This window comes from Cherax quadricarinatus, unplaced genomic scaffold (genome assembly GCF_038502225.1).
Source record: "Cherax quadricarinatus isolate ZL_2023a unplaced genomic scaffold, ASM3850222v1 Contig4458, whole genome shotgun sequence".
Lineage (NCBI taxonomy): Eukaryota > Metazoa > Arthropoda > Malacostraca > Decapoda > Parastacidae > Cherax > Cherax quadricarinatus.
Window position 1 is genome coordinate 1,099 of NW_027199484.1, and position 26,984 is coordinate 28,082.

General features: G+C 38.4%; 1 protein-coding gene across 1 annotated transcript; it reads left to right on the forward strand.

Moving 5' to 3' along the window:
* Positions 1-4,364: 4,364 nt before the first annotated feature.
* LOC138852149 (tuberin-like) lies at positions 4,365-26,984 on the forward strand (the record flags this gene model as incomplete). Its single annotated transcript, XM_070081828.1, has 6 exons — positions 4,365-4,527; positions 8,046-8,232; positions 8,441-8,637; positions 13,547-13,615; positions 22,085-22,200; positions 26,827-26,984. Coding segments are annotated over exons 1-6 (757 nt in total), but the record flags the coding sequence as incomplete, so codon positions are not given.

The following is a 26,984-nucleotide window of genomic DNA, read 5'->3' on the forward strand; positions in this document are numbered from 1 at the left end:
TACAGGAAAGTGGGTGCGGGAGGGAAGAGGAGCGATTGGTGGAATGATGATGTAAAGAGAGTAGTAAGGGAGAAAAAGTTAGCATATGAGAAGTTTTTACAAAGTAGAAGTGATGCAAGGAGGGAAGAGTATATGGAGAAAAAGAGAGAGGTTAAGAGAGTGGTGAAGCAATGTAAAAAGAGAGCAAATGAGAGAGTGGGTGAGATGTTATCAACAAATTTTGTTGAAAATAAGAAAAAGTTTTGGAGTGAGATTAACAAGTTAAGAAAGCCTAGAGAACAAATGGATTTGTCAGTTAAAAATAGGAGAGGAGACTTATTAAATGGAGAGTTAGAGGTATTGGGAAGATGGAGGGAATATTTTGAGGAATTGTTAAATGTTGATGAAGATAGGGAAGCTGTGATTTCGTGTATAGGGCAAGGAGGAATAACATCTTGTAGGAGTGAGGAAGAGCCAGTTGTGAGTGTGGGGGAAGTTCGTGAAGCAGTAGGTAAAATGAAAGGGGGTAAGGCAGCCGGGATTGATGGGATAAAGATAGAAATGTTAAAAGCAGGTGGGGATATAGTTTTGGAGTGGTTGGTGCAATTATTTAATAAATGTATGGAAGAGGGTAAGGTACCTAGGGATTGGCAGAGAGCATGCATAGTTCCTTTGTATAAAGGCAAAGGGGATAAAAGAGAGTGCAAAAATTATAGGGGGATAAGTCTGTTGAGTGTACCTGGTAAAGTGTATGGTAGAGTTATAATTGAAAGAATTAAGAGTAAGACGGAGAATAGGATAGCAGATGAACAAGGAGGCTTTAGGAAAGGTAGGGGGTGTGTGGACCAGGTGTTTACAGTGAAACATATAAGTGAACAGTATTTAGATAAGGCTAAAGAGGTCTTTGTGGCATTTATGGATTTGGAAAAGGCGTATGACAGGGTGGATAGGGGGGCAATGTGGCAGATGTTGCAAGTGTATGGTGTAGGAGGTAGGTTACTGAAAGCAGTGAAGAGTTTTTACGAGGATAGTGAGGCTCAAGTTAGAGTATGTATTAAAGAGGGAAATTTTTTCCCAGTAAAAGTAGGCCTTAGACAAGGATGTGTGATGTCACCGTGGTTGTTTAATATATTTATAGATGGGGTTGTAAGAGAAGTAAATGCGAGGGTCTTGGCAAGAGGCGTGGAGTTAAAAGATAAAGAATCACACACAAAGTGGGAGTTGTCACAGCTGCTCTTTGCTGATGACACTGTGCTCTTGGGAGATTCTGAAGAGAAGCTGCAGAGATTGGTGGATGAATTTGGTAGGGTGTGCAAAAGAAGAAAATTAAAGGTGAATTCAGGAAAGAGTAAGGTTATGAGGATAACAAAAAGATTAGATGATGAAAGATTGAATATCAGATTGGAGGGAGAGAGTATGGAGGAGGTGAACGTATTCAGATATTTGGGAGTGGACGTGTCAGCGGATGGGTCTATGAAAGATGAGGTGAATCATAGAATTGATGAGGGAAAAAGAGTGAGTGGTGCACTTAGGAGTCTGTGGAGACAAAGAACTTTGTCCTTGGAGGCAAAGAGGGGAATGTATGAGAGTATAGTTTTACCAACGCTCTTATATGGGTGTGAAGCGTGGGTGATGAATGTTGCAGCGAGGAGAAGGCTGGAGGCAGTGGAGATGTCATGTCTGAGGGCAATGTGTGGTGTGAATATAATGCAGAGAATTCGTAGTTTGGAAGTTAGGAGGAGGTGCGGGATTACCAAAACTGTTGTCCAGAGGGCTGAGGAAGGGTTGTTGAGGTGGTTCGGACATGTAGAGAGAATGGAGCGAAACAGAATGACTTCAAGAGTGTATCAGTCTGTAGTGGAAGGAAGGTGGGGTAGGGGTCGGCCTAGGAAGGGTTGGAGGGAGGGGGTAAAGGAGGTTTTGTGTGCGAGGGGCTTGGACTTCCAGCAGGCATGCGTGAGCGTGTTTGATAGGAGTGAATGGAGACAAATCGTTTTTAATACTTGACGTGCTGTTGGAGTGTGAGCAAAGTAACATTTATGAAGGGATTCAGGGAAACCGGCAGGCCGGACTTGAGTCCTGGAGATGGGAAGTACAGTGCCTGCACTCTGAAGGAGGGGTGTTAATGTTGCAGTTTAAAAACTGTAGTGTAAAGCACCCTTCTGGCAAGACAGTGATGGAGTGAATGATGGTGAAAGTTTTTCTTTTTCGGGCCACCCTGCCTTGGTGGGAATCGGCCAGTGTGATAATAAAAAAAAAAAATAATAAAATAATAGGGAATGTATGAAAGTATAGTAGTACCAACACTCTTATATGGATGTGAAGCTTGGGTGGTAAATGCAGCAGCGAGGAGACGGTTGGAGGCAGTGGAGATGTCCTGTCTAAGGGCAATGTGTGGTGTAAATATTATGCAGAAAATTCGGAGTGTGGAAATTAGGAGAAGGTGTGGAGTTAATAAAAGCATTAGTCAGAGGGCAGAAGAGGGGTTGTTGAGGTGGTTTGATCATTTAGAGAGAATGGATCAAAGTAGAATGACATGGAAAGCATATAAATCTATAGGGGAAGGAAAGAGGGGTAGGGGTCGTCCTCGAAAGGGTTGGAAAGAGGGGGTAAAGGAGGTTTTGTGGGTGAGGGGCTTGGACTTCCAGCAAGCGTGCATGAGCATGTTAGATAGGAGTGAATGGAGACGAATGATACTTGGGACCTGACGATCTGTTGGAGTGTGAGCAGGGTAATATTTAGTGAAGGGATTCAGGGAAACCGGTTATTTTCATATAGTCGGACTTGAGTCCTGGAAATGGGAAGTACAATGCCTGCACTTTAAAGGAGGGGTTTGGGATATTGGCAGTTTGGAGGGATATGTTGTGTATCTCTATACGTATATGCTTCTAAACTGTTATATTCTGAGCACCTCTGCAAAAGCAGTGATAATGTGTGAGTGTGGTGAAAGTGTTGAATGATGATGAAAGTATTTTCTTTTTGGGGATTTTCTTTCTTTTTTTTTGGGTCACCCTGCCTCGGTGGGAGACGACCGACTTGTTGAAAAAAAAAAAAAAAGAAAAAAAAAAAAAAAAAAAGAAGGGAGATGTACTCACAGAGGATGTAAACAAACCGGGTGGCACGCGCCGTAATTGAAAGACCGCTTGCCGTATTGAAAGTTTTGGTCATAATTTGAAATCGCCATATTAGCGAAATACCGTAAGGCAAAATACCGTAAAGCTGGGCCCTACTGGACTTTATAAACCGTACAGCTCAACTCAAAGTAAAATTCTTAACAGTAACAGTGCATGAAAGATTTAAATATTCTTTCCAAAGCTGCAATTAGGTTGACATTTTTAAAGAAACAGAGTACTGTGCTTCATTTCCAGTGCAAGCATGCATGATTTTCCTCTTGTTTGTATCTTATACAGCCTCTCTTAACAACAGTGTTCTGTTCTGTAGGTGAAATGTCTTGGGTAGAAAATATAGAGAGATCTTTTACTGCTCATGATAAATCTGTAAATTATCTCAATTACTGGGCTGCCTTAAAGTTCCCAACAAGTCCACTTCTGAACTCATTTACTTCCTCCATACTCCCTCCTTCCAAACTGATATCCAATATTTTATTACCTAATTTTTTTGTTATTCTCATCCAGTTTCTCTTTCTTATGTTCACTTTAACTTTTTTTTCATTCCCTCCCAAATTTGTCTGCCAACCTTTGGACCTTCGCTTCAGAATCTCCCAAAAGCACCTTGTCATCAACAAAAAGCAACTGTGACAACTCCCACTTTGTATTAGATTTTTATCTTATAATCTTACACCTCTCACTTCTTTTATAACTCTATAAATGTGTTAAATAATTATGGTGACATCACACATCCCTGTCCAGGACCTACTTTTACTGGAAATGTAACCTTTATCACTTTCTGATACTGAGAGAGATGAATGTGGGTCTCATACTGAGAAATATGAATGTGGAAAGGCAGGATTTGCTTAGCAAGCATATACATGTATGTATAGTTCAGTTGAGAAAATAGAAAGAGAAGACAAAATCAATTTGTCAGTGAATAGGACTGTGTAAAAGATAGAGAAAATGTAGCAGACCTTCAAATGTTGCTGCATTGTATGCATGGTTTAAGAAAAGAATGATCTCAAGCCAGGCTGTTGGAGTTGAAGAACCCTTGAAATAGGTCAAAGATATCATTGAAATAAAAGGACACCCTCTTTTCTTTTCCTAGTATTGTTTTTCCATGAACTAAAATCAACTACAGTACTGCTGCACCTTCTTATATAATAAGAATTTCCATCCGTGTTGTGTGACAGAAATGATCATCTCTTGTCAAATTTCAAATAGGTTTTAAAATTAATAAATTTATGTAATTTAAAATGTGTACTTTTTAAATGGTTTGTTTCTTTGACAGATTACAGAGAAATCTTTAGGTTTACCTGAGTCCCTATACAACACACCAGCCAAATTTACTCGGACAGATTTTCAGAGCTTTGTGTTCCCAGTGCTGGCAACTCTAGCATCATACCACATGCACATGGAATCAGTCATTCAACAAAAGGTATAGTATATCACTCTACTGTGCCTTCCTTCTCCCTTTTCTTATTTATTTTTTGTCTTTAATGTCTGACACTATGTATATTAGTTTCTTATGATACTAGAGGTGTTTCAAGGTGTTTTAGTATAGTACAGGTCTCCCGCAACATTCGCAAGGGTTAGGGGATCAAGAGCCTCGCGAATGTTTGGTGCCCCAATATATTATAGGGAAATATAATACAGTACTGCTTCCTTAACCTATTGAACTGTGAACAATCACAAAACACGTGAAAACGTCGTAAAATATTGTACTAGTGCCAGCCCTTTAGTAAAGAAGGTGAAAAAGACTATTGAATTCAAGAAAGAACTCACAGCAGAGTACCAGAGTGGAGCAGGAAGAGAGAGGGGAGAATGTGCCTTCTTCAGTGATTCTATATGTATGAAACTAAAGCAGCACAAATCGATGAAGGCTATAGCGCCAGCCAGAGATGAAGTGTAGCATTAACAATGTATCAAGTAAGTTAAGCAATTAATCAATAGAAAAAGGACAGCACGAACCTAACTCCTCCAATGTTGTTGGAGTTATATAGGGCGACTGACAGCACTGCCGTCTCTAGTCTCTACCGCCTCTACTGCTGCCTCCACCACCACTATGTACGGCTTATGTCTCAGTGGCCCTTATACACCCAACAACAACAACAGCAACACTCGTGACATACTTAATGATGTATTTTATTCATTCTAGAGTATTTGTCATGTTTCTATGTTATTAATATTGTTTATTATGTCATTTTAGATGAACTGTGATAGATAAATAAGCCGTAGAGTTGATATTAGTGTCACATTGAAGGACTATCTTGTCCTATCTCCAAACACACACTGCCACCACCACAATTCCTAATACGTATATGTAATGGCATATTTTAAATATGATTGGGCGGCTGGGAATTCGCTCATGTTCGAAGCCTGCAAAAATGGAAAACGCGAATGTTGAGGGAGACCTGTATTTAAAAAATGGTTAGATGCTTAGCCCAATATATCCCGCATGAAATCTTCTTTCAAAAAGAAAAACAAAAGTTTCTATTTTTAAATTTAGTATTTTATACAGAAGGGGTTACTAGCCCCTTGCTCCTGGCATTTTAGTCACCTCTTACGACATTTATGGCTTATGGAGGAAGAATTCTGTTCTACTTCCCCATGGAGATAACAGGAAATAAATAAGAACAAGAACTAGTAAGAAGATAGAAGAAAACCCAGAGGGGTGTGTATATATATATACTTGTACATGTATGTGTAGTGTGACCTAAGTGTAAGTAGTAGTAGCAAGACGTACCTGAAATCTTGTATGTTTATGAGACAGAAAAAGACACCAGCAATCCTACCATCATGTAAATCCTGTAATTGTTTTACATGATGGTAGGATTGCTGGTGTCTTTTTCTGTCTCATAAACATACAAGATTTCAGGTACGTCTTGCTACTACTACTTACACTTAGGTCACACTACACATACATGTACAAGTATATATATACACACACCCCTCTGGGTTTTCTTCTATTTTCTTACTAGTTCTTGTTCTTATTTATTTCCTGTTATCTCCATGGGGAAGTGGATCAGAATTCTTCCTCCATAAGCCATGCGTATTGTAAGAGGCGACTAAAATGCCAGGAGCAAGGGGCTAGTAACCCCTTCTCCTGTATATATTACTAAATGTAAAAGGAGAAACTTTTGTTTTTCCTTTTGGGCCACCCCACCTCAGTAGGATACGGCCGATGCGTTGAAAGAAAGAAAGAACATGCATGTGTAGTGTGACCTAAGTGCAAGACGTACCTGAAATCTTGCATGCTTATGAGACGGAAAAAAGATACCAGCAATCCTATCATTATGTAAAATAAGTATAGGCTTCCATTTTACTCACTTGGCAGGATGGTAGTACCTCCCTGGGTGCTTGCTGTCTACCAACCTACTACCTAAACCCTGCATGAAATATACAGTCTAAATAAGATAGCACAAATAATTATTTATCCTTATTTTTATTGTTTTTGTCTTATGACACTATGCACAAGGAACTCATAGGATATTAAAATTGATTCAGGTTATGATACCTTTCAGTTTATGGAAACATGTCACGTCTAATTTTCTTTGGTTCTCTGGGTTAAAAATGTACATATGCTGTAAGGTACAGTATTTTATATGTACTCTTATTATGTTTGTTTATTATGTTTGTGCTCTGAAGAAACTAGAAAGAAGTATCAGGAAGTATCACACCTCATGAGTGTGATACCTCTTGAAACATAGAAATAAGTCACATTGACTCTCTTAGGTTATCCTGGGTTAAAAATATATACAGTGGAACCTTGGTTTTAGTGATTAATTCGTTCGAAAAAGTCTGACGATAAACCGAATTGTACGAAAACTGAAGCAATATTTCCCATAAGAAATAATGTAAGTCCAATGTAAAACTATAGTTTTACATACAAACTAGGTCATAAAAAAACCGAGGTTCCACTGTATATCATGTAGGTACTTTTTATGTTCCTATGTGTTTTTTCAAAACACAATGCACAAAGAAAATCTTTTGATATGACAATTGTTTCAGAGTTTTTTTTAATTCTCAAAACATGAAAATAAGCTCCATTGACTTACTTGGGTCATCCTGGGTGAAAAATATACATACATATGCTGCCACATACTTTTATGTGCCCATAACATGTGTGTGCCCTCAAGACCATTGTAAACAGTATACAAATACTATATACACAAGCCAAAATTAAGAAACTTGTATAGATGCAGTGATGCTTGTCTCACATCTTGTTTATATGTTCTACTGTTGTAGGTTAGGTTAGGTAAGGTTCGTCAGGAAACAGGACAAATGTTTCCTGACGTGGGTCTTAGTCAGATGATGACCCGCCTTTGGAGCTTTGGTCATCTGGCCGAGGCCTTCCGCTGGCTTACCAGTCCACCACTTTAAAAATTATGATATAATTATCTTCTACTGTTGTATAATCTAAGCATACAAATTGGCAGGACACAAAAATGATTGAGATGAAGTATAAAATAGCAGCTGGCAGCAAATTTGTGGCCTACAAAAATTCACATTTATATGTCAGGCACAAAAAAAAAAGCTCCTGCATATGTACAACAAATGTCATGCATAATTTAAGGGTTAATATTGATACAAGAAATTATCAGAATAGAGAGATTTGGGTGGTGGAATGCCATTATGCCAGAAAAACATTGGATAATTGAAACTATTCACTGGCTCCTCATCAGCAAACAAAAGTTTGATAATTAAAATCAAACATGGCAGCCTATGAATTTGTACAGATAGACGGCATGTAGATGTTATCTGACTGCTGTAAGTCACATTTGGGGAAGGGAGAAATAGGAGTACTGTATACTTTAAATAAGACTGGGTTTTGAAATGAAATGAGGTGAGGTGGGATACAAACACTTAGCTTGTAAATTCAACTGCATAAAAAACTGTTCAGTTTATTAATGATTGGAGAATATTACCTGTAATTAGACTTTTATTTTTTTACAGGTAATCAAGTGTTTAGAATTAGGTGTACTAAGTCGGTGTGCAGGTCCATTCTGTGTGAGTGCCCTAACCTTGTGTGTGTTGGAGATGAGAGACTCAATGATCAGATTACTGCGAGAGGTTATGCTAAATCTTTCAAAAATCACTGCTACTGTTCAGAATGCACACCCAATCTTGGAGTTTCTTTCAAGTAAGTTTATATGATATACTACCATTTACTTCATATAAAGCATAGGAATAAGACAGAATTATCCTATGTGCATATCATTAAGATAGAATAACTTTATTAGCATAATACATATGTTTGCAGATACAGCAGAATGATCACTTTTGTATGTAACATATTTTTAACAAACATCTTTTATACAAATTAATTTTTACATCAACAAATTTTTCAGCTCTTCTCCATTTGCCAAAAGTGTATGCAAGCTTCGTGTCTGACCAGTATATGTCAATATTCGCCATAGCCATACCGTACACAAATCCCTTCAAGTTCAATCACTACATTGTCTCTCTTGCCTACCACGTCATTGCTATGTGGTTCCTCAAGTGCCGATTGCCATTCAGACGGGCATTTGTCTCTTTCATAGCTAAGGTAATTTGTGATATTTTCTTTATAGTTGTTAATTTACCTTGTAGCCACTGTACAGTACCTTAAAAATAGTGACTATTATAAGTCAAGATAGGACCTTAAAATAATGGAAGAACAGATGCAAATATGTACAGATGCTCCTCGCTTTACGATGGTTCAACTTACGATATTTTGACTTTATGATGGTACAGTAGTGATGCACATTCATTAGTCAATGCTGGGATTCGAAGCATTCAAAGATCGTGTTACACTGCTCCTGGGTAGAAATGTTGCAGGTTTTAGTTATTTTTTTTTATTAACACATTGGCCGATGCCCACCAAGGCAGGGTGGCCCCGAAAAAGAAAAGCTTTCATCATCATTCACTCCATCACTGTCTTGCCAGAGGGGTGCTTTAAACTACAGTTATAAAACTGCAACATTAACACCCCTCCTTCAGAGTGTAGACACTGTACTTCCCATCTCCAGGACTAAAGTCCGGCCTGCCGGTTTCCCTAAATTCCTTCATAAATATTACCTTACTCACACTCCAACAGCATGTCAAGTATTAAGAACCATTTGTCTCCATTCACTCCTATCAAATATGCTCACGCATGCTTGCTGGAAGTCCAAGCCCCTCGCACACAAAACCTCCTTTACTCCCTCCCTCCAACCCTTCCTAGGCCGACCCCTGCCCTGCCTTCCCTCCACTACAGATTTATACACTCTTGAAGTCATTCTGTTTTGTTCCATTCTCTCTACATGTCCAAACCACTTCAACCCCTCCTCAGCCCTCTGGATAATAGTTTTGATAATCCCACACCTTCTCCTAATTTCCAAACTACGAATTCTCTGCATTATATTCACACCACATATTGCCCTCAGACATGACATCTCCACTGCCTCCATCCTCCTCCTCATTGCAACATTCATCACCCATGCTTCACACACATACAAGAGTGTTGGTACAACTATACTCTCATACATTTCCCTCTTTGCTTCCACGGACAAAGTTCTTTGTCTCCACAGACTCCTAAGTGCACCACTCACCCTTTTCCCCTCATCAATTCTGTGATTCACCGCATCCTTCATAGACCCATCTGCTGACACGTCCACTCCTACATATCTGAATACATTCACCTCCTCCATACTCTCCCTCCAATCTGATATCCAATCTTTTGTCACCTAATCTTTTTGTTATCCTCATCACCTTACTCTTTCCTATATTCACTTTTAATTTTCTTCTTTTACATACCCTACCAAATTAATCCACCAACCTTTGCAACTTCTCTTCAGAATCTCCCAAAAGCACAGTGCCATCAGCAAAGAGCAATTGTGACAACTCTCACTTTGCTTTAGATTTTATCTTTTAACTCCACACCTCTTGCCAGACCCTCGCATTCACTTCTCTTACAACCCCATCTATAAATATATTGAACAACCACGGTGACATCACACATCCTTGTTTAAGGCCTACTTTTACTGGGAAATAATCTCCCTCTCTCCTACATACTCTAACCTGAGCCTCACTATCCTCGTAAAAACTCTTCACTGGTTTCAGTAACTTACCTCCTGTACCATACACCTGCAGCGTCTGCCACATTGCCCCCCAATCCACCCTGTCATATGCCTTTTCCAAATCCATAAATGTCACAAAAACCTCTTTACCCTTATATAAATACTGTTCACCTATATGTTTCACTGTAAACACTTGGTCTACACACCCCCTACCTCTCCTAAAGCCTCCTTGTTCATCTGCTATCCTACTCTCCGTCTTACTTTTAATTTTTTCAGTAATACCTCTACCATGCTCTTTACCAGGTATACTCAATTTTTTTTTTTTTTTTTTTTTTTTTTTTTTTTAACAAGTCGGCCTTCTCCCACCGAGGCAGAGTGACCCAAAAAGAAAATTCTTTCAGCATCATCATTCAACACTTTCACCTTACTCACACATAATCACTGTTTTTGCAGAGGTGCTCAACACAACTGTTTAGAAGCATATACGTATAAAGATACACAACATATCCCTCCAACTGCTAATATCCCGAAACCCCTCCTTTAGAGTGCAGGCATTGTACTTCCCATTTCCAGGACTCAAGTCTGGCTATATAAAAATAACCGATTTCCCTGAATCCCTTCACTAAATATTACCCTGCTCACACTCCAACAGATCATCAGGTCCCAAATACCATTCGTCTGAATTCACTCCTATCAAACACGCTCATGCACGCCTGCTGGAAGTCCAAGCCCCTTGCCCACAAATCCTCCCTTACCCCTTCCATCCTTTTCAAGGACGACCCCCTACCCTGCCTTCCTTTCCCTACAGATTTAAATGCTCTCCATGTCATTCTACTTTGATCCATTCTCTCTAAATGGCCAAACCACCTCAACAACCCCTCTTCAGCTCTTTGACTAATACTTTTATTAATTCCACACCTTCTAATTTCCACACTCCAAATTTTCTGCATAATATTTACACCACACATTGCCCTTAGACAGGACATCTCCACTGCCTCCAACCGCCTCCTCGCTGCTGCATTCACAACCCAAGCTTCGCACCCATAGATAATGTTTTTTGTCTCCACATATACCTCAACACACCACTCGCCTTTTTTCCCTCATCAATTCTATGATTAACCTCATCCTTCATAAATCCATCCGCCGACACGTCAACTCCCAAGTATCTGAAAACATTCACTTCTTCCATACTCCTCTTCCCCAATTTGATATCTAATTTTTCTTTATCTAAATCATTTGATACCCTCATCACCTTACTCTTTTCAATGTTCACTTTCAACTTTCTACCTTTACACACACTCCCAAACTCATCCACTAACCTTTGCAATTTTTTTTAGAATCTCCCATAAGCGCAGTATCATCAGCAATAAGCACTCTCTTTAATCCCCTTTGTGGATGAGCAAGGAAGTTTTAGAATGGGTAGGGGATGTGTAAATCAAGTGTTTACATTGAAGCATGTATTTTTTTTTTTTTCAACAAACCGGTTGTATCCATTCTATCAAATGAGACCAAGAAAACGAGAATAAAACCATAAATACTATACGAAAATAGACCACAAAGTCGGCATTTTAATTAAAAAGAACAGTCGGAGTTTTTTCTTTCCTCATTATGCACTGCGTGCTCCAGGATTTTTTTTATATGGTGCACACTGACCACACAGACCCATTCTCTCACGTGTGGGCCTACCAGCTTTCTCCTGCTTGATTTGAAGCCGCTAGAATTTATGAGTATATATACGTCAAACACGGTACCTCGTAAGACATATATATACGACCGAAACAGTCAAAGGGTTAATGTATTTATAGATGGGGTTATAAAAGAAGTAAATGCTAGGGTGTTAGGGAGAGGGGTGGGATTAAATTATGGGGAATCAAATACAAAATGGGAATTGACAGTTACTTTTTGCTGATGATACTGTGCTTATGGGAGATTCTAAAGAAAAATTGCAAAGGTTAGTGGATGAATTTGGGAGTGTGTGTGAAGGTAGAAAGTTGAAAGTGAACATAGAAAAGAGTAAGGTGATGAGGGTATCAAATGATTTAGATAAAGAAAAATTGGATATCAAATTCGGGAGGAGGAGTATGGAAGAAGTGAATGTTTTCAGATATTTGAGAGTTGACGTGTCAGCGGATGGATTTATGAAGGATGAGGTTAATCATAGAATTGATGAAGGAAAAAAGGCAAGTGGTGTGTTGAGGTATATGTGGAGACAAAAAACGTTATCTATGGAGGCAAAGAAGGGAATATATGACAGTATAGTAGTACCAACAGTCTTATATGGTTGTGAAGCTTGGGTTGTGAATGCCGCAGCAAGGAGGCGGTTGCAGGCAGTGTAGATGTCCTGTCTAAGGGCAATGTGTGGTGTGAATATTATGCAGAAAATTTGGAGTGTGGAAATTAGGAGAAGGTGTGGAGTTAATAAAAGTATTAAGCAGACGGCTGAAGAGGGTTGTTGAGGTGGTTTTGTCATTCAGAGAGAATGGATCAAAGTAAAATGACTTGGAGAGCGTATAAATCTGTAGGAGAAGGAAGGTGGGGTAGGGTTCATCCTTGAAAAGGATGGAGGGAGGGGGTAAAGGAGGTTTTGTGGGAGAGGGGCTTGGATTTCCACCAAGCGTGCATGAGCGTGTTAGATAGGAGTGAATGGAGACAAATGTATTTGGGACCTGATGAGCTACTGGAGTGTGAGCAGGGTAATATTTAGTGAAGGGATTCAGGGAAACCGGTTATTTTTATATAGCCAGACTTGAGTCCTGGAAATGGGAAGTACAATGCCTGTACTTTAAAGGAGGGGTTTGGAATATTGGCAGTTTGGAGGGGTATGTTGTGTATCTTTATACATATATGCTTCTAAGCTGTTGTATTCTGAGCACCTCTGTAAAAACAGTGATTATGTGTGAGTGAGGTGAAAGTGTTGAATGATGATGAAAGTATTTTCTTTTTGGGGATTTTCTTTCTTTTTTGGGTCACCCTGTCTCGGTGGGAGACGGCTGACTTGTTAAAAAAAAAAAAAATTATTTATTCATTTTTTTTATCGTATCATATTCATATTAAACTTAGCATATTTTCAACTTATAATTGGTTCTTTGAAACGTAATTCCATCGTAAGTTGAGCAGCACCTGTACTTATCAAGTGATATTTGTACAGAACAGAAAATTGGGAGAGGTGCTAAATGTTCTAATCTGATTTAATAATAAAAGTTTGAATTACAGTGGACCTTCACCTAACGATATTAATTGGTACCCAAGAACGAATATCGTTAGGCAAGTTTTTTAGCATTAGCCGAGGCAAAATGTTTGCGTTAAAATGTATCGTTAGGCGAATTTAACATTATGTGATGCGTTCGTTAGGCGAGGGTTCACTGTATATTGTAAAATACTGTATGAAAGTTATTTTTTTTTTTTACTTTGGCACAGAACTTGAGTATGATCCTGACGAATGAGGAGGCTGCCAACCAGAGAAGAAATGCCACTGCTAATGAACAGGTAGGATTGTAATGGTAGGTTAGATTTTTATTAATTTTTTTTTACGTACACTAGACCTTCATATTACACGTATTTATTTGGCACATTTTGTTTATTACACTACTGAAAAATTGCGGCATAATTTTATGCAACACTTCGTAAAATTAACTTTACACGGTTTGGTTTGTGGGAGGGGAAAAAATTTGAAGCGTCGCCCATGGGATATTTCCCTAGCTCAGGCCACCGCCTGGCTGTGAGTGAGACCACTATCTCCACAGGGCTGCATCTGGCTTCAAGGCAGCAAGGCATCACTTCACCTTACTTCTCTGTGGTAATGCATCGGGTGATTTCAAGTGTAAGCCTATGATTATTTACTGCTCTGAGAATCCTCATGCTTTGAAAGGTGCAGATAAAAACATAAAAACACCTTACCAGTAATTTGGAGGTCAAACCCCGGAACTCTCTCCAGGTCCAGTCCAGGTAATGGATGAGAGAAGAAATATTTATTGACTGGTTTAAGCAGCACTTTATTCCTGAGGTCAAGTTTTACCTGCAGAATTTATGCACACTCCAATACAACCATCGACTTTAGTACCAGAACCTCAGCCATCCAGTTATACCAACAACCATCCATCTCAGCTTGATAGGGCCACACCATGCATCTCCACTCTCTTCACAATCACTGATATACACTAGCAACTGCAATTTAAGGTAAATAATATTATTTATGTTTGCATTTGTAGTCTTAAGCAACAAAAACAACATTATCATTTTTATTTTTGTAAGATCTGGATGACTAAAAAAAAGTTGTTTGACTTTTGGGGGAGGGGGTTCCAGGAACATAACCCTATTTTTCCCACAAGTTCTTCAGTTTATATAACAGATTTATCTGACACAGCGTTTTCAGGACCGTAACTACCGTGTAACCTGTTAACTGTCCATACATAGATCAATGTTCTTACCACTAGCGCTCCAGACGTAGATCTACGTTTTATTTTTCCTGCCTCCAAATTTGGCATGATTGGCCTAAGATGCCTGGTCAGCATAGAATGGGTCTTAACCCTTGGTGTGCGCAGTATTAAAAAAATCTGGGACCTCTTAGTACCTTGTCGGAGCACCAATTCAGTTGAGCAACAGCTAGAGCAAACAGCACGGCAAACACCAAACACTGATGGGAAGCACTTCTTGGCGTCTCTTAGGCTTTGAAAAACCATCACTACTTCTGTGTTTTGGTACCATTATTAAGCAGAATTAAGGGTTATTTTTGGGCCACAGTAAACCGTGGATAACTGAAACTGTGGATATGGGGGTTTTACCATATAGTGAAAATGACGTGTTTGTCAATCTTCTTGTCAGATAATGCATCATTCTTTCGAACCATAGTGCTCTAATAAAGTGGAACCAGGGATTTCGTCCGGTGCGGATATCATATAGTTCAGATTTTGACCACGTCTTTGGGTGAAATTTTACCCAGGGTTTCGTTTACCTCTGCTCGGAAATCGGCTATACTAGACGCATCCACCTGGGCCACTCATGTGTTCATAATACTGTTATGTAATAATAAACATTCTTGGGCACATTAAATGTCTTATTTTAGGTTAATATAGACATTGTGTGGAAGAGGGTAAGGTACCTAGGGATTGGCAGAGAGAATGCATAGTTCCTTTGTATAAAGGCAAAGGGGACAAAAGAGAGTGCAAAAATTATAGGGGGATAAGTCTGTTGAGTATACCTGGTAAAGTGTATGGTAGAGTTATTATTGAAAGAATTAAGAGTAAGACTGAGAATGGGATAGCAGATGAACAAGGAGGCTTTAGGAAAGGTAGGGGGTATGTGGACCAGATGTTTACAGTGAAACATGTAAGTGAACAGTATTTAGATAAGGCTAAAGAGATTTTTGTGGTATTTATGGATTTGGAAAAGGCATATGACAGGGTGGATAGGGGGGCAGTGTGGCAGATGTTGCAGGCGTATGGTATAGGAGGTAGGTTACTGAAACCAGTGAAGAGTTTTTATGAGGATAGTGAGGCTCAAGTTAGAGTATGTAGGAAAGAAGGAGATTATTTCCCAGTAAAAGTAGGCCTTAGACAAGGATGTGTGATGTCACCGTGGCTGTTTAACATATTTATAGATGGGGTTGTAAGGGAAGTAAATGAGAGGGTCTTGGCAAGAGGCGTGGAGTTAAAAGATAAAGAATCACACATAAAGTGGGAGTTGTCACAGTTGCTCTTTGCTGATGACACTGTGCTCTTGGGAGATTCTGAAGAGAAGTTGCAGAGGTTGGTGGATGAATTTGGTATGGTATGTAAAAGAAGAAAATTAAAAGTGAATACAGGAAAGAGTAAGGTTATGAGGATAACAAAAAGATTAGGTGAGGAAAGATTGGATATCAGATTGGAGGGAGAAAGTATGGAGGAGGTGAATGTATTCAGATATTTGGGAGTGGACGTGTCAGCGAATGGGTCTGTGAAAGATGAGGTGAATCACAGAATTGATGAGGGGAAAAGAGTGAGCGGTGCACTTAGGAGTCTGTGGAGACAAAGAACTTTGTCCTTGGAGGCAAAGAAGGGAATGTATGAGAGTATAGTTTTACCAACGCTCTTATATGGGTGTGAAGCATGGGTGATGAATGTTGCAGCGAGGAGAAGGCTGGAGGCAGTGGAGATGTCATGTCTGAGGGCAATGTGGTGTGTGAATATAATGCAGAGAATTCGTAGTTTGGAAGTTAGGAGGAGGTGCGGGATTGCCAAAACTGTTGTCCAGAGGGCTGAGGAAGGGTTGTCGAGGTGGTTCGGACATGTAGAGAGAATGGAGCGAAACAGAATGACTTCAAGAGTGTATCAGTCTGTAGTGGAAGGAAGGCGGGGTAGGGGTCAGCCTAGGAAAAGTTGGAGGGAGGGGGTAAAGGAGGTTTTGTGTGTGAGGGGCTTGGACTTCCAACGGGCATGCGTGAGCGTGTTTGATAGGAGTGAATGGAGACAAATGGTTTTTAATACTTGATGTGCTGTTGGGGTGTGAGCAAAGTAGCATTTATGAAGGGATTCATGGAAACCGGCTGGCCGGACTTGAGTCCTGGAGATGGGAAGTACAGTGCCTGCACTTTGAAGGAGGGGTGTTAATGTTGCAGTTTAAAAACTGTAGTGTAAGGCACCCTTCTGGCAAGACAGTGATGGAGTGAATGATGGTGAAAGTTTTTCTTGGTGGGAATCGGCCAGTGTGCTAATAAAATAAATAATATAATAGACATTTTGATAAATCCATCTATGATCTCTTTTTAACAAGTCGGCTGTCTCCCGCCTAGGCAGGGTGACCCAAAAAGAAAGAAAATCCCCAAAACAAAAATATTTTCATCATCATTCAACACTTTCACCTCACTCGTGCATATTTGCTGTTTTTGCAGAGGTGCCCAGATACAACAGTTTAGAAGCATATATAACGATACAATATAAAAAGCGACCTGAAATAATATAATAAACTCCCTATAGAATATAATATCAGGACCCCAATTATATATCTACCATCTTATTACATATCCCTCCAAACATAGCATATAAACATGCCTTTGTTACTCATTCACTAAGAGTGTCCCTCTAGTCTTAATGCCATAGTAATAATACTAATATGTAATAATAATTACTCTTGGGCACATTAAATGTCTTATTTTAGGTTAATATAGACATTTTCATTAATCCATCTATGATATTTTCTTCAAAATTATTTAAGAAATACGTTACATAGCATATAAACATGCAATGTTTATAGGGTGTGAAGGTGTGCTAGCCAGGCAGATGGAAAACATTATGTTTTCTCAGGTCCAGCATCAGAGAAAACGTATGAATCTGCATTGACCCAGTCACCCCCCTTAATACATAACACTTTTGTTTACAATTCTCAGCATGAATTATTCATTACTTCTCCTTTTGTTCATGATGGCATCTAAAGGCAGCTGTTAGAAACAATTAAACAGTGAACGTGGTATGTCGATGGTAATAATATGGCTCTGGGCCACATTAAATGTCGTGTAGCTAGGATGTGGAAGAGTTGGTGGAGAAATATACCCCTAGCAAAGCTGTTGCAAGCCGTGTCTGCATGGTCCAGTGACTCTCAAACTGGTCCTAGTGCCAGTAAAAGACAAAGAAGGGAAGTAACCCCGAATAGGGCTTCGATATCTGAAGTCCTTATGGAGGGAGATTCCCCTTCCAAACAATAACCTCTCGTCTCTCTCCCCTCCTCACCGTCTTCCATTCGCCAGTAAGTGATTTAAATGTTCATTTATACATTAAAATTAGTCATTTATATTTATTTCTCATTGTTTTCTGTATATAATTTTTTTTTTCCTCCAACAAGTCAGCCGTCTCCCACCGAGGCAGGGTGACCCAAAAAAGAAAGAAAATCCCCAAAAAGAAAATACTTTCATCATCATTCAACACTTTCACCTCACTCACGCATAATCACTGTTTTTGCAGAGGAGCTCAGAATACAACAGTTTAGAAGCATATACGTGTAAAGATATATAACATATCCCTCAAAAACTGCCAATGTCCCAAACCCCTCCTTTAAAGTGCAGGCATTGTACTTCCCATTTTCAGGACTCGAGTCCTGCTATATAAAAATAACCGGTTTCCCTGAATCCCTTCAGTAAATATTACCATGCTCACACTCCAACAGCTTGTCAGGTCCCAAATACCATTCATTCCTATCTAACATGCTCATGCACGCTTGCTGGAAGTCCAGGCCCCTCGCCCACAAAACCTCCTTTACCCCCTCCCTCCAACCTTTTCGAGGACGACCCCTACCCCGTCTTCCTTCCCCTACAGATTTATACGCTCTCCATGTTATTCTACATTATTTCTTATGGGAATTATTACTTCGGTTTTCGTCCAGTTCGGATTTTGACTGACCTTCTGGAATGGATTAAGGACGAAAACTGGGGTTCCACTGTATGTATGTTGAAATAGTGAAAAAAAAAAACACTGTCTGGCATCACTTGTGGTTGCCAAGGCATAAATAAGATAACAAACTTCTTAAGGGAACCACTGTTGACTACACTTAACCCTTTCAGGGTCCAAGGCTAAAATCTGAAGTCACGCACCAGTGTCCAAGAATTTTCAAAAAAAAAAATTTTTTTTATTTTTTCTTATGAAATAGTAGAGAATCTTTTTGTGAAGGTAATAAAACAAAAAGTACGAAATTTGGTGGAAAATTGATGAAATTATGCTCTCGTGAATTTTGATGTGTCAGCGATATTTACGAATCGGCGATTTTGCCGACTTTGACTCCCATTTTAGGCCAATTACATTATTCCAATCAACCAAATTCTTAGCTATTTCACTAGTATTACTTCTATTCTATCGATTGAGCACAAGAAATCGCCAAGTCAACTGTTTCAACTCCAAATTAAAGTGATCGGAAATTGTTAATTTGGCCAATTTAACACAAAGTTCAAAATATTCCAATTTCAAAATAGGCTCCAGAATAAACAATGTAGGTATTCCTGGAACTAAACTAACATTTCCTCTGTTCATTAGTTACATTTTGAGGCTTTACAAATAAATTCCATTTTGATTTTTTATTCACATAAGGAATTTTTATTCACACCAAAAAATAGAAGATTTACTGTTATGCAATACTGTAATAATTGTATAAATATCATCACCATATTTGTGAATGTATATTAGACCCACCAGCTGACGTGTATTAGATGTGTGAGGTCGTTTGTTTACTCTTGAATATTGGCAAAAATTTAACATTTCCGCTACTTTGAGCTCAGTTTCAAGCCATTTCCAGTGCTAAAACCAATCAAAATCATCTCTATTTTTGTAATATGTCTTCCATTCTATCAAATGAGACCAAGAAATCGCAAATACAACTATAAAAAACATACGAAAAAACACTGCAAAGTCGCTGTTTTAATCGAAAAATCATGATTTCAGTTTTTTTCTCTCATTATACACAGTGTGCTGCAGGATCTGTTTTATGTGGGGCACACATACCAAATAGATGTATTCTCTCATATCTAGGCCCAAATGTACCACTCACAGTTTATCAGAGTGAGCTGAGCTCATGGCGTAGATCTACGGTTTGGACACTCACCGTAAAGCCGTAGATCTACGGGACGGACCCTGAAAGGGTTAATCTACTGTTCCTTAGAGATCCTTATGGGAATTATTTCCAGTAGAATTTGAAGTCAATAAATCTGTTGGGATAAGCAGCACCTTGCCTCATATGTTACCAGCACTACCTACTGCATCCCTTGGACCACTGCTGCCAGGTGTGCCAGCAGGGAAATACATGATAAGTTGAATATATAGTGGTACTTTGACTTATAAGTGCTCTAACTTACAAGGTTTCCAAGCTATGAGCTGTTGCTCAATTTTTTGTTTTGAGTTATGAGCCAAAATCCGAGTTATGAGCGAGCTTCAGATACACCGCCACTAGTTGGCACAGTGAGTGCCACAACATTTGCCCAGCATCCCAGCATTTTGTGCTTTTTAATGGCATTTCAGTTCATTTCAATGAGGAAAATGTATTTGATATTTGAGCAGATTGAGTTACAAGCTCGGTCATGGAACAAATTAAACTCATAAATCAAGGTACCACTGTACAACAAGTTAATCTAGAGAATTTTTTCCATAAAATACATAAAAGCTAAACTGGAGGAAATGTGTAAATTCTGATATTTGGGCATCTGAAAATGTCACTTCTGAGACCAACAGAAAGGGAACTTGCATGTACTGTACAGCACTCCTAAGTAATGTTGAAAACTCCTGAATAAAGGCACATGTCACTCCAGGTCTTTCAAGTTTTTTCACACAAAAATGTTCCATAAAGGACAGTGCTATGGTATAAACTGCCAGGCTTTCCACAATGCTGGCATTCATGAAGCATATAAAGCCTCATGAATGCCAGCATGACTATGAAAACTTAATCATATAATTAACAAGGATTTTTTTTAGTGCCAAGAAGTGGAAAAGAATGGCAGGAAATATTAAGAATCTATCATCACTTAGGAGCCATGCTGGACTGAAATCAATTCCAGTGGCAAGCTTATCAGAGTCACAGATACCCACCAGTATCCCCCCAACCCCCCCCCCCCCCCCAAAAAAAAAAAAAACCATTTAATACCATTTATAAATGGTCTTCTCACAGAATCCGATTCATTGTTTGCAGCTTTCACAGAGACTCGCATAAAAGGCTGTTTTGACAAGAAATGTGGATTTCAGGTATAACCTATTTAGACGTAACCTGAAAAACAGACAAGTGGGTGTTGATCTCTTATGTTAAAGAGTCATTCACACTAAGCTACTGAGCACTACTAATAATGTCAAAATTTTGGCAGTCAAAATTGAAAATCAAAGCCTAGCAGTTGTGCTTGTGTATAAACCACCTGATACAACTTCCCAGCCATTCAAGGACCAGTTATTGGAGGTTGAGCATTGTCTTAAAAACCTATCAGACCTAGCCCCCTTCAGTATCCTGCTGCTTGGCAGTTTCAGGTTGAGGCACCTTAAATGGAAGAATATAGCTAGGACTGTAATTACAGTGAGAGTCCCTGGAGCTAGTTTGGAGAAACAGTCTGACAGTCCTGCATGTTGGATTTATTTAACTTCTGTAATAAATTTGCCTTAAGCCAGCTGGTTGCAGAGCTGGCTATACTGGAAAATACCCTAGACCTCATATTTTCCTAAAATGAGGACCTGTTCTGGAACATAAGTGTCAAAGATTGCAATCTCAGAACACAGCATAAGCAAGGTGCAGACCTGAAATAGAGAAACTGGCTCAGTCATGAAGGTGTATTCAACAAATTCAACTTCAACAATAAGGATATCAACTGGGACCAAATAAATCATGACCTTAATGAAATATGCTAGGATTACAATACGACCACTACTGATCTTTACCAGTTCCTTGGGAGGCTGAACTCATTAGTGCTAGAAGTAAGTGTGAACTAGCCATATTGTATCTCTATGGATAAGGAGAATAAAATGCTAACTTGAGAGAGAGAGAGGCACCCCCTCTTCAGGCAAAAATGATGGATATCAGATCTTCTCTAGGGCAGCAGACTTTCTGATACATGAAAGGAAACTGGTTAAAGAGATGGAGAAACTAAAGTACAAACTGGTTACACCATACAGAATCCATGAGAGAGAGGGAGAGAGAGAAAGAGAGAGGAAGCAGAGCCATATATGAAATTAGAAGAAATCCCAAATACTTCTCTTATGTAAAATCCAGGGCATAAACCTTAATTAAAGGAGAGGAAATATACACTGATGAATGAAATAATTCAGGGTATTATTTATAATTATTATTATAATGGCTACTGCTGATATTTTTATAACTTCTCATTACTGTTATTATTTAGAAAAATTAGCTTTATTCTTAAAATATGTAATTTAATGTGTACTAGATATACTGTACTATGTTGTATAATCTTGCATATTAAATATCTTTTATGATTTATACTATACCATACATAAATTTTCTATATAGGGCCGAGGAGGAAAAGGTGATGCTGACATGATACAATATCATAATGACTTGCTGGAGACTTGTATTGACCTGATGTCTCGGTATACATATGCTTCTTGTTCTCCTCACTATACAAGGTAATGTATGCCGTCTTCTGCAGCACATTCCTGAATATTCCATGATGCAGTGAACTTGTAGAATGAAAATGAATTAGTTAAATGTTTGTTATGCTCATATCTGAAGATCAGCATTTGTGAGAAATTACAGTAATTGCTTCCAAAATGACTCGTTCTTGAGTGCTGATGTTCATAACTCGGATGTTCACAAGTCAGGGACCTCCCTGTACCACTTTTCTATGTGCATTGCTACAGGATAAGGTCACAACTAAAAATTTACAACAGAGTTGTCCTGGAGATGGGAAATAGAGTGTCTGCACTCTGAAGGAGGGGTGTTAATGTTGCAGTTTTATAATTGTAGTGTTAGCTCTGGGAAGACTGATGGTGTGAATGATGAAAGTTTTTCTTTTTTGGGCCACCCTGCCTTGGTGGGAATCGGCTGAGGTGTAAGTAAAAAAATAATAATAAAATAAAATTAAGTCTGCAAACAATTTTTATTTTTTTTTAAATTTGAGTTCATTTTATATTTAAGACCAGCAGGCTTGTGTGGGCATGGTATATAGGAGTGAATGGAGACAAGTGTTTAATGAACATCCTGTTGGAGTGTAAATAAGGTTACTGTTTGGAAGGGATTCGGGGAAACTGGTTAGCTGAACTTCAATTCTTGGTGGGAGGGGTAGTGCCTGTACTCTGAATTAGGCATGGGGACATTACAGTTGGAGGGTATTTCTGACTATGATGTCGGCACACTTCTGAAAAGATGGTGATTAAGTAAATGATGGTGGATGCATTTTTCTTCTTTGGGTTTTCCCTGCTGTTGCAAGAGATGGCCACTGAGTTGAACAAAAAAATCTCTAATACAATATGTGACTCTTAAGATAGTTAATGGTGACATTCATGAGAATTAATGACCAAAATAAAGAGAGATTTTGGAATAGGAGCACCATTGAGCCAGAAAGCCTTTAAATAATTTAATCCATTCTGTGGATGCTAATCAGTAAAAATGTTGCATAATTGAAACCCACAAATAAGGAAGTCTGTCAGTTTGTAAGGGCAGCTGACTTCATCAGTTAACAGTAATCACAAATAATGTAACATTGTATAGTTTTAATCTTCAATTTGTTCAAAATGCTAAAATTAAAATTCTAAAATTACTTAAATAATAGTAAACCTTCAATTTAATGGGCTAATAGGGGTGAGCAAGTGGCCAGTAATGGTGATTGGTGGATAGAATTGAGATTGTTGTGCTTGACTGTAACCAAGACTGTAACCAGTGGGCTTGGTCCATTGTTTCCAAATCAGCTGAATCTGCAGATTTTGTTCTGTATTTTTTGAAGTCAATTAACCTTTCCAGTGTATAGAAATATACGTAGTGGATGAATCTTATGAGGCCTGCTTGGTCGAGTAGTTAGAGCACTAGCCTGCTAGTTTTAGGACTGATTTTTCATGGTTTCAAATCTTGCCCAAAGTTTTTGATAATAGTGTTAATACTAACATCCAGTATACCATACATGTTTGTGAATTTGTGTGTAGGTGGATTCATACACACTCATCTTGTTCTTGTTGTATTTTCTTTTAGTTCCATGAGGAAGTGGGTTAGAATTGTTCCTCGATAAGCAATGTGTGTCATGGATGATTAACCCTTTGACTGTCGCGGCCGTATATATACATCTTACGAGGTACCGTGTTTGACGTATATATACTCATAAATTCTAGCGGCTTCAAATCAAGCAGGAGAAAGCTGGTAGGCCCACATGTGAGAGAATGGGTCTGTGTGGTCAGTGTGCACCATATAAAAAAAATCCTGGAGCACGCAGTGCATAATGAGAAAGAAAAACTCCGACCATTTTTTTTAATTAAAATGCCGACTTTGTGGTCTATTTTCGTATAGTATTTATGGTTGTATTCTCATTTTCTTGGTCTCATTTGATAGAATGGAAAACATATTATAGAAATAGAGGTGATTTTGATTGATTTTACTATAAAAAGAACCTGGAAATGGAGCTCAAAGTAGGGGAAATGTTTGATTTTTGCCAATGTTCAAAAGTAAACAAATGATGTCATTGTCCAATAAATGTCCAACTAGCCATTCTAATATGCAGTCATGAATGGGTTGATGTTATTTATACAATTATTACAGTATTGCAGTAGTCTGCATACTAGTAAGTCTTCTATTTTTTGTTTGAATAAAAATTCAAAATAGAAAGCAAGAGTAATATCAGAGGGGCCTGGAGACATGACTGATGAACAAAGAAAATGTTATTTTAGAGCCAGGAATGTCTGCATTGTTCATTCTGGACCTTATTTTGAAATTGTCATATTTTTTAATTTTAGTGAAATTGGCCAAATTGCAAATTTCTGACCACATTATTGGGCAGTTGAAATCGGTAAATGGGCAGTTTCTTGTACTCAATTGATAGAAAAAATGGAGTTCTAAAGAAATAGCTGTGAGTTTGGTCGACTGGAAGAATGGAATTAGAGCCGAGAATAGGGCTCAAAGTGGGCGAAATCGCCGATTTGTAAATATCGCCGAGGTCGCTAACTTCGCGAGAGCATAATTTCGTCAGTTTTCCATCAAATTTCGTTTTTTTTGGTGTCATTACAATTGGGAAAAAATTCTCTATCATTTCATAAGAAAGAATAATTTTTTTTTTTTAAATTTTGCGACACAAGGAGACACCTCTGGATTGGGGGTTGCGACAGTCAAAGGGTTAACTAAAGTGTTATAGGAAAGGGTTATTAACCTGTTCTCTTCTCTGCCAGTTATTACAAGAGACAAAGGGAATTTTTAAAGTTCCACTTATGGGGCATTTCAAAGTATAGGAGGGCCCCGCTACTGCTGTAAAGTGAATCATAGCTTTTTTTCACTTTCAAATATATATATAAAAGCCTGATAACATGTTTACACCTACACATATTAAATGAGCAATATTACTAGGTCTAAAAAAATGCATATACAATACACACATTACTTCTTCTTTCAACAAACCGGCCGTATCCCACCGAGGCGGGGTGGCCCAAAAGGAAAGACGAAAGTTTCTCCTTTTACATTTAGTAATATATACAGGAGAAGGGGTTACTAGCCCCTTTCTCCCGGCAATTTAGTCGCCTCTTACGACACGCATGGCTTACGGAGGAAGAATTCTGTTACACTTCCCCATGGAGAACACACATTACTTACCTTAAAATATTTTCATCCTAAGCTTATAGTTAGTGACGAATATATTTATTGTAGGAAGTCTGAATAAATGAAAAATGGGTATAATTAACCCTTTGAGGGTCGACAGGCCCTCTCCGAAACTCGTTCTCAGGGTCGGCCAAATTTAAAAAAAAAAAAAATTATTTTCTCTTATGAAAAGATAGAGAATCTTTTCCCGATCATAAAGACACCAAAAGTTTGAAATTTGATAGAAAACTTACGGAATTATGCTCTCGCAAAGTTAGCGGTCTCAGCGATGTTTACGCATCGGCGATTTTGCCCACTTTGAGCCCCATTTTCGGCCAATTTCACTGTACTAGTCGACAAAAAACATGAATATTTCGCTAGAACTCCATTTTTTCTATCGAATGGATGCAAGAAACCACTCATTTATGAAATTCAACTATCCAGTACAGTGGTCAGAATTTAGCAATTTTGCCAATTTCACACAAATTTCAAAAGATGCCAATTTCGGAATAGGGTCCAGAATAAACAAGAAAGACATTCCTGGCACTAAAATGCCATTTCCTCTAGTCATTAGTCATGTCTCAAGTCCCCTCTTATATTCTTTTGCTTTCCACTTTGAATTTTTATTTTCACAAAAAATATAAGATTTACTGTTATGCAGACTACTGCATTAGTGTAAAAAATGGTATAAATATTATTGGTGCACTTGTGAAAGAATATTAGTCTCACCAGTTGACGTGTATTGCACGCTTGGCACGATTTGTTTACTTTTGAAGTTTGGTAAAAATCGAACATTTCTGCTACTTTGAGCTCAATTTCAAGGCACCTTTCTTTGTAAAACCAGTCAAAATCATCTCAATTTCTGTAATATGTCTTCCATTCTATAAAATGAGACCAAGAAAACTAGAATACAACAATAAATACCATACGAAAATACACTGCAAAGTCGCTGATTTATTAAAAAAAAATGGTTAAAGTTTTTTTTTTTTCATTATGCACTGTGTGCTGCAGGATTTTTTTTAGACTGTGCACACTGACCACATAGACCCATTCTTTCATATGAAGGCCTACCAGCTTTCTCCCACTAGATTTGAGGCCGCTAGAATTTATGAGTACTAGTACGTCAAAAACCCCTATGCGTAAAACGTACTAGTACGACGAAAACCCTCAAAGGGTTAAAAACCCTGCATTGGTGAAATGCTATAAAGACTTGTGATAAAGATTTACTGTAATGTTCCTGACATTACACTAATCTTACATAACTTACAAATTCAACTACGCATTTATTTATTTATTTTATTATTTGGACATGATACATAGATGCATAGTTGTACAAAAGAAATATGTATCTTTATACATAGTAAATTATTAACTTTTGCTTTTCTAATTATGTGCTTGCTTAAGGAACTTTATAACTACATATTCTACATGTACTGCATTATAATGAATACATTTTATATCTGAATATATGTGGACCTCAGGGGTCCTGTAGCTGAGATGCTGGTGTCAGGAGGTCAAGACCAAACCTGGATGGTGGGCAACAAGATCATAACCATCACAACCTCGGGATGTTCACAAAGGCCTATGCGAAATGGTCTATGTGACAAGTGTTCACAACTCTGCACACTTGAGAACAAGA